Below are 9,430 nucleotides of genomic sequence, written 5' to 3'. Positions count from 1 at the left end.
GCTCAAATCTTTACTATTGTATTTTTATTCGTATAAGTACTTATGGCAGATCATGCACCGTGAGTTTAAACTACTCAATTTGGAGTGCTGCTTAGCTGCAAAGTGTTATTGGCTTTTGCATTGATAATAAGAAAGTGATAAGTTTTAATGTAACTAGAGAAACAAATATTTATAATCATTATTAAACAAATAATGGTTCGGTTCACAGGAAGAAATCGCCCAGACAAAAATCGGGAGCGAACCGTTGAACCGGTCAGTTGACATGGAACCGGCCAGTTCGAAGAAAACAACGTCGTTTCTTTGGGTTCGGAAAAAAAAAAAAAGAAAAGAAGAAAACCCTTCAGCCCCTCCTGAATCAGAAAGCAGTAAAGCGCAAAAAGCCTCTTATAGGCTCAAATAACCCTAGCCTCCACCAACGCCGTAGCAGCTTCGTCGTGGTAGTCGTCGTCTTCGTCGAGCAGCTTCATCGTGGTAGCTATCGTCTTTGTCTCACCGCTGTCGTCTTCGTCTACCCTCTGCTCGCCGAAGGTTAGTGCTCAGTGCTCACTGCTCCCTTGTTCTTTTTTTTTTTAATTTTTTCATGCTCTATTCGAAAAGATCCCAGATTATTATTTTGTGATTTGTGTTTGTGTTTGTGCTGCTGGATTGTTGATTATTGAACAGTGTTTTGTGATTTTGTGTTTGTGTTGCTGGATTGCTGATTATTGAACGTTTTATTGATTTAATTATGTCTAGAGTCTAGACTGTAATTGTCTTCATGCTTTATTGTTTTTAATTATGGATGGTAGTCAATCAAAAAGTATTTGCTGATAATAATACATCTATGCATAATAATTTGGCCGATAATGATCCTAATACAACAAATCTACAGAAAGATTTTTCGAATTTTGATGATTGAATACATTTTATATTGAAAATTTTTTTTTATTATTTAACTTTTGAGTTTGTAATTTATATTTTAAGATAACAATAAAAGACTTTGGTAGATGACATTTTATGCAGTTATTTAAATTTTAAAAAAAATTTATAGTAGACTATAATTATGTTTTACAGATATTTATTTATAATTTATTTATTATTTTATTAAGAAATAATTTTTTTAGTTAAATTTCAATTGAAATAATAAATCAGAGAACTTGTGACTAAAATAATTTGATGACCGGTATGATTTTAAAAACCTTGATTCGCCTACATATTGGTACCTTTTTACATTTATATATATATATATATATATATATATATATATATATATGAAAAGTGAAAAAAATATATATATATATATATTTAATATACTATTGAAAAGTGAAAAATAATAATGGATAATGGATCATTTCAATTTTATTTAATTAGTCTTATAATGTGATCACTATATAAAACTTTTTTGATCAGACTCTATAAATTTAGAGTAAAATTCCAATCCGATTTCTAACTATTTTATAAACTTTCCTTCTGTTTTTCATCAATTAGAAAATGATATTATAACTTCTTATGATTGATTTTGTCAAATATTTTATCTCTTCTGTTAATATTTTCGTCTAAAGTTAACAGATTTTACCTACATATATTGCTAACTCAACATGTGTCAAGTAATCATTTAAAGCAACTATTTGAGATGTGCAAAACGACATCATTCTACTAACTCACCAGAAGACGATTTGTCCCTTTAAATAATTATTTGACAGGTATTGAATTAATGATACGTAAGATTCATTAGTTTTGGATGAAGACAATAACAGAGAGAATATAATATCTGGCGAAATTAATTGTGAGAAACCATAATATCATTTTTCAATCAATGAGGGGCGAAATGGAAGTTTGTGAAATGGTTAAGGGCTGAATTGGAGTTTTACTCATAAATTTAAGGAATTAAGATCTTCTAAAATAAAGCAGTTGATAAAATAATTAAGTGAGAAATTAATTATTTTTAAATTAAAACAATGGAGCACACATTTTATGAAATTTTTTTGTTTAGAAAGAAAGAGCTCAAAATTCAAATGGAGTAAAAAAAGACAAAGACAAGAGCCATAAAAGACAAAACAACTCCTATGTCATTTCCGGCACAGTCATTAACAACATGAGTTATTTACCCAGTCTGCAGCATATGAAAACGATTGATCCATACAATCTACGACCTCCTGTTGTCTTGCTTTGAAATATGACATCATTCTGTCGTAACCAAATAAATTTATATAACTGAGAAGAACTCATCTAACCAATATTTACGCCACTCTTTTCTCATTGACATAAATCTCTAACTCTCAAAATATTCTTTTAAAGTATCGAGAGCAGTTCACGTGTAGATTCATATACACCACACCTGCCAAAAATACTCGTAAATAAAGTCGTGTAGTGAAGGGACGGTTGGTTCTGATTCGGGCCGAACGGAGCAAAGGGTTGGTGAGGCTATTGGAGGAACGTTCTTCAGCGACGTGTCGACGTATGAAGGGAGAATAGAAGTACGGACAAAGACGCCAATTGAAGGGGAGCTGGGAGGTGTTGTACGTGCCTGGCTGATCAGAGCGGAGGGCTGGGGAGACTGGAGGTTTCTTCTTCTTCGACATGGTGATTGATGGAGGATGAAGAGCTCTGCGGCAAGGGAGGGAAGGGGGAGCAACTGGGGTGGGTTTCGGGCTCGTATTGTATCCGGGTCGGGTTGAATTTTTTCTGGACTTGGCCCATGTCCAAAAAAAAAAGGTTTAAAGAAATTTTCCTTAATATCTAAATTTGATTGGAAGTGGTTCAAAGAGTTCATATTTGTCACGTCCTAAAAAAAACGAGTTCATATTCGTATACCAAAAAAAAAAATTCATATTGAATTTCGTTCTCAAGTTCTCAAATTTGAGGCTTAGACTCAAATTGACCAATAAAATTATAATCGATTAAATTTGGACTCCAAAATTTATTATAATAATTCACATTAGCTCCTAAATTGATTTTTGTAAATAACGTATTGATTTTACATGTTAATTTGCTAAGATTTGAATTCTTTACCTAGATGTTAATTTGCTAAGATTTGAATTCTTTACCTAGATTTTATGTGAGTGAGATTTACTACACCTCCTATAAAAGCTTCATTAGCTCTCCAACATCTTGACAGCATTAGTCAAGCTATTGAAAAGCTCTAATAAATCTCCATTGCATGAAACTTGAGCGATGAATCACAACAAAATAATATATCAAATCAACACATTATTTACGAAAATTAACTCAATAGTTTAATGCGAATTACGATTACAAATTTCGGAGTTCAAGTCGAGTCTATTAGAATTTGAGGGTCAAATTAATTCCACCTCAAATTTCAGCTGCCAAATTGAGTATTAACTCGTGGTTTAGAATTACTACACCAATGTAACTATTTTTACTCCAAATTATTCTCTACATGATACATCCTACTCATAAATTTGTAACTATTGTGCATATTACATAAACAAAAAGGTTGTCATCCTCCTCAAATTCGCCATTTGACCAACTTAAATTCAGCAATACAAGAATTTTAGTGTCTTGGTTAACTATGGCGAACTAGATATATATTCTTCATGAATTTTTAGGGTCAACTTACTTGTAGTTAGTTGATAAGCTTTTACTTCAATTATCAACATTCGCACTACCATGGCCATCGCATCATCCTCCTCCTTTCCCCTATGGCAGCATGGAGTCACTGCTAGAATGTCTTCAATCCGTTCTGCAACGGTGTAAAGTTTGATATGTGGTGTGCTGGATCTCCGTCAACCATGCCCCCTCATCCACTCCCTGTAGTGGTTTTTCTTATCCCAAAAGGATTTAAATGTATTCTACCTCGGTTATTCAGCTAAAATAAGGATATGCCTCTATGCTCTTAAGAGTGTTTATGAAAGTACTTCAAATCACCCACCAAGATAATCCTTATGTCAGCGGCGGGATTCAAACTCAAACAAATACTCGTGAGATTTGGATCGTTTCTCAGCCACTCTTCCAATCATCTTTAGTACTTGCTATTGTGTTACAAGAAAAAAAAAAATTTACATTCACTGTATCCAATTGGTTACAAAAGGGGAAGTTCTTTCCTCAAAAGGATCGGACCGTAAAAAAAATCAGGTTCAGTTTTGGAAAACTACCCACCAGTGAAAACAACTGAAACACAATCTCTGGATCCAAGGAAACTAAGTAAAAGAGCTGCTGAATTTTCTGTTGGTGGATACTTCAATGATGATGTTTCACATGAAAATCATGTTGTGAACTGTTAGATGGATCGACATGTTTGACTGAACTATCTCGTGATTCACAATATGATCTTCATATGAAGACATCATTGAAGTATCCACCTTTTCTATATGTCTTTTCATCTGAGTAACTATTTACCTAAGTTGGAAGTTTGAAAATGTGGACTGCCGGTAGAGCAATATGTTTTCTTCATCTTCATCACGATCAACACCATCACCATCACCATCACCATCATAATCCCCAATAAACAGTTCTTCTGGTTCAATCATTGCTGCACCATCTGAATCGATTTGCTGCATCTCTGACTCTATTAACACCTCCATCCGAGCTCTTTCCTTGTCCCTTGGGTAGGTCCTGTAAAGGAACGAGTATATCAAACAGCAGAGAGCCATCGGAATTCCTATTGCCATGTAAAGCGACTTGGCCAATGATGCTGCATTCTCTCTATCTGTTAAAATCTCTTGAGATTCACTAGATCCTTTAGGGAGGGGCTTATATCCATAAACATGTTGAGACAAAATCCCCACTACAGGGGGTGCAAAAGATGATAGTATAGACTCCAAAGAACGGTCAAGTGCGTACACACTTGTTCGGGATCTCTCCGGAACTATCTCTGCGAAAATTGGACTGATGTCCATACAATTGCCACATTAAACTAAGCACAAACTACATTTACTATACTCAAAGAAGTCACAATTCAGTTATAGAAATAATAAGTGATACAAATTAGCACAATTAGCCCACATATAATTCTTTGCACAAAAAGGAAATTAGATAACCGAAGATGCAAAAAGCCAAAGTATCTATTGACAATTCAAAATCAGAATTGAAGAGCAACTTTGAAAATCCTAAAAGGATTTGGGATTGTAGAGAGCTAACTTGTACCATTTATAAGTCAATCAGATACAATATTTTATAATTAACATTGCTAGAAATTTTAGATGTAATGGAAGTTGCATATTCCAAAGTCGGGGCATGCCACCAATGAAAGGACAGTTGATATAGTAATTATGCAGCAGTACAGACTTTGTTAGTGAACAATCGTAATAAGTTTTATTAGTGAATAATTGTAATAAGTTAGGGTTAAATGGAATAGAGTAAGTTGCTCTAGTGAGGTTAACTAATGCGAGTTAAGCTTGCACTAGCTTCTATATAAACTAAACTTGATGATAGAATCATTTGAGAGTTATCACTCAATTCAGAATTCATATTGATTCTCTCAAACTATGCTTGCAATTTCTGCATTTCTTGCCATGTTTCTGCTTCATAAAACATAGTTTTATCAGGAAGAGGGACAGATAATTCTATAAGTTTATTGGATATACCTGATGATCCTTAATCGGGACAAATGGGCAAGAAAATACAGAGAAAATGTAAGTTGAAAGACTTACTTATTTGCAGCTGGAGCATTCCAAGATATGAAGAGCCCCATGATAATCAAAACCAAGCCATGAAGTATTGCTGTAGATGGATCAGCCGGTAATCCAAGCAAAAGGATTGCTGCTAAAGGAATTGCTGATGCAGAGCTTATCTGTGCTAGAATTATCCTCCCAGAATTGGGAAGGCGCATGGAAAGGATATCCCCCATCTTACCTCCAAACAAACCCCCAACTGAGCTAGCAATAACAAATAAAGCTATGAGGAAAGCAGTTTTCTCGTGGGAGAAGCCGGTAAGCTCTAACCACATTGGTGCAAATGACAAAGCTAACCATGGAAAGGAACCAGTGACACCCTGTGTAACAATAATCTGGAAAGACCGAATCTTAGAAACTGATTTGCCTTCTTCAACAAGATCTTTCACGTCTGACCAAAACGTTTTACTTGGAACTTGATTGCTCACATTTTCCACTTCCTTGGAGAAGTGTGGATCATTGGCAAATAGGTAGACTGCAGTCCCTACTACAATGCTTATCAATCCAACAATATGGAAGGAAATCCTCCAACCTGGGATACCAATGAACGTTATCGGAGCTATCATTACAGAGAAGAGTCCACCAATAAGGGAACCAAGATTGCCTGTTAGCTGAAGCCATCCAAAAGCCATTCCACGATTGCTATCATCTGTTGAATCGGCCACAAGGGACTGAATTGCAGGTGCTACTAATGCAAGGCCAATCCCATTCAACGCTCGCGATACAGCTATCTATAAGACAATGACTTCAAAGTTCAAAGTGAATACAATTAGCTACATATTTATTATAGGACAGAAATTACACTGACATTGTTTAGGAACTTTGCATATGTGCTTTTTGTCTATTTCAAAGCAAAAGAACAAAAATGCCAACACTCAACGAAGAGGTTTTGGGTAGTCTTGCCTTGGTATACTCCATCCTTCATGTGTCCCGTTTACACATTCTAAAGTTTCAAAATATTTATCCCATTGACAATATATACGAAGTATTAAATTCTTTTCCCCATTATACCCCTAATTGTGATATAGAAAAAGAGAAGAGCAGTGCTAATTGTGTTGATTGAAGTTTTTCCCCTATAATGATAGTTTTGTCAACTCACATAAACATCTAAGAATTTCTTATCATTATGTAACATGTACAAATGGATATGGATGATCCCACGAGGACAGAAACATGAGTAGAGTGAAGAAGAATGGAGAAATAACGGTGGATGCAATACCTTGTCAGAAGAGTCACCAACAAGTTTGGCAGTTGTCAATAATTTGGGATTTATGGTAATGAAAGCAATTCAAAGTTTCTATTGCAAGACATGGAACAGAAGGCATGTTAAAATAATCATAGTTTACTTGATACCACATTGAGAAAGTAAGGACGGAACAAACCATGATCGTATTTTGATTATTTACACTTGAGCGTCTGTGCGTGTCTATAGAGAATTAGAGATAACCAAGTAATGCCAACAGCAACTACAATTAACTAACAGAATTGCTACTTCTCTATAGTTTTAGCTAACTGACTAACTATCCTTCAAACTATAAATAACCATAATAGATTATGACGAAGTCTTGTTACACCAACCATCATCCATGCTAGCATAAAACATAATTTTCATGACAAATTGCAAAGCTTATTTGGAATCACAATTTAGAGATACCTCTCTCATAATTGTAGGTATACATACAGCGATATGGGAGGATCAAATTTGAAGATTCACAGTACATATTATATTTATTAGCAATGCTATTCAAAGCAAGGAAAATCTAATCCAGTTCACTGGGACGTTAAATAGACATTGAGTATCTCTACTAGTAACTGAGGAGATAAGAATTGGCATGGGTCCCAAATGATTATATAATCAATCGTAAAAATCCAGAATTGACTTGACATGGTCAATTGGATCTAGCGATTGCGGATCCATTCCCCAACTCTGTCACCAAACCATAGCTTACTACTTATGTTTGGATAGTGTTAGGTTTTGGATTTTTTTTTTTTCTGTTTTAAGAACTCTGCGTATGTTAAGAGAACTAGTCCCAAGCTCTTAAAAAAGAGGACTGTTTAGGCCATTGATCGCCAATATGAAATTTTCCAAATGTTCATGACATCGATCAAATAGAAGTTGGATTTTTTTTTTTTCTGTTTTAAGAACTCTGCCTATGTTAGAGAACTAGTCCCAAGCTCGTAAAAAAGAGGACTGTTTAGGCCATTGATCGCCAATATAGGCACACTTATTGTAAAATTCCAAGTCAACAATGCTATGTTATGTATTTATGTATAAAAACGTAATTTATATTGCAAAGTGTAATTTATACTAATGGTTAATTTTAGTGGCTAGTCCTAGCATGGATGAATCCCACTTTTATAAAGACTTATAAATCCTTATCTATCGGCAATTTAAGGCTCTAATAATCCGTTTCGTGAGCAAATAATTGAATCTAAAACCTCATCATGTGTCAATCTCTACTCTACTTTAAGAAGTCAAAGGTGAAAAACAACACAAATCCAAATAAACTGAACCAGAACTGATATGAAAGAAAAACAATGCATCCACGACACTATATACGCTTCTCCAAACTCCTTAAAAGAGAAAAGCGAGTACCTGAAGGAAAGTAGAGGAGAACGCAACAAGAAAGGTGGCAGCGGCCCAAAGAAAAGCGCCGAGAGCAATGACATGGGCGCGGTTGTGGTGGACGGCGAGGTAGGCAGCTAAGGGGTAGCAAGAGCTCTGCACAATGGATCGGAAAAGAGTGAGTGAGCCAAGGCCAGTTGGGTCAGTGTGAAGTGCTGCACCAACTTCCTTGTACACACCTGGTAGCAATGACTCATCTGCTCTCTCCATTATCCCTGCCAGGTTCACCAGAATAAGTGTAACAGTTTCTGCCTTCATTTTCATTTCTTCAATTTTCTGCTCTTTTCTTCGTTTGTGCTGGTTCTTGTACTAAATCGGTCACCTCCAACTCCAAGCGCCATTCACTAATCTTTGTATTTGCCAGATGTATTGATTTGAGAGGGTGGAATTGCCAGCAAGGCACGCCGTTTGTGTACGTGTAAGATATACGAACATGTACTTGAGAAACCTTCGCAATGATTATCATAATATTCGCTTGGCATCTACCTTTATTCTTTTCTTGCTTTTTCTATTGGATTTGGCTATGGTGGTGAAAGTATCAAGTGATTCTTAAAGGACATTTTAATTTGATTCCAGGCTATGGTAATAAAAGTATCAAGTGATCTTTAAAAAATACTTTAATTTGATTTCTAGTGTGTGGTTGTTGATCAATCGTATAGATTAGTATGTGTATTTATATTCTTATCCAAAGTTTATAATAATTATAAAGAAGCCTCAATCATTAATAAAAGTATTTTTATTTGCATGCAATTAAAGAAGGATTAAGTTTATGAGCTTTTCGTAACTTGGACCTTTAATGGACATGTGTATAAAGAACCAATATTTTAAACTAATATTGGATACTAATTAACAAAAATTGCAACGTTACTACTTACTTTTATAAAAAAAAAATTCATAAAGCAAATTGTAAACACGAGAAAAAAAGAACTCACAAGCAAAAGTGTCTACTATAATAATACTAATAATAATAATAACAATAATAATATTAATAATAATAATAATAATCCTTGATTATATACATTGTTTCATCAAAGCATTGATTTCACCCAAAACATATAACAATTCCTTGAATATAATTTTAAGAAGATTAATATATTATTTTTTTTTAATTTTGAAATGACTAAAATTAGATTGTGAATAATATATGTGTAGTTTAATTGTCTTTGATTACTATATTAATCTAACTGTGATA

General features: G+C 34.4%; 1 protein-coding gene and 1 long non-coding RNA gene across 3 annotated transcripts; one reads left to right on the top strand and one right to left on the bottom strand.

Moving 5' to 3' along the window:
• Nucleotides 1-312: 312 nt before the first annotated feature.
• On the top strand, nucleotides 313-7,105 carry LOC112703172 (uncharacterized). Its single transcript, XR_003154502.3, has 2 exons — nucleotides 313-528; nucleotides 6,782-7,105. It is a non-coding gene; the product is annotated as an uncharacterized lncRNA (long non-coding RNA).
• LOC112703170 (uncharacterized) lies at nucleotides 3,883-8,680 on the bottom strand. 2 transcript variants are annotated; one of them, XM_025754507.2, is made up of 3 exons: nucleotides 8,209-8,680; nucleotides 5,592-6,343; nucleotides 3,883-4,827 (listed from the first exon to the last, which is right to left on the bottom strand). In XM_025754507.2, the coding sequence occupies exons 1-3, from the start codon at nucleotides 8,500-8,502 to the stop codon at nucleotides 4,335-4,337; spliced, it is 1,539 nt and encodes a 512-aa protein (XP_025610292.1). In that variant the 5' UTR covers nucleotides 8,503-8,680; the 3' UTR covers nucleotides 3,883-4,334. The 2 variants fall into 2 exon arrangements, with proteins under 2 accessions (XP_025610292.1, XP_025610293.1); XM_025754508.2 differs by having other exon boundaries at nucleotides 5,592-6,357; nucleotides 8,209-8,558.
• Between the last annotated feature and the right edge of the window lie 750 nt (nucleotides 8,681-9,430).

The sequence above is a fragment of the Arachis hypogaea genome, chromosome 7, assembly GCF_003086295.3.
Source record: "Arachis hypogaea cultivar Tifrunner chromosome 7, arahy.Tifrunner.gnm2.J5K5, whole genome shotgun sequence".
Lineage (NCBI taxonomy): Eukaryota > Viridiplantae > Streptophyta > Magnoliopsida > Fabales > Fabaceae > Arachis > Arachis hypogaea.
The sequence above is the reverse complement of the archived record's forward strand: the minus strand, read 5'-3'. Positions and strand labels throughout refer to the sequence as shown.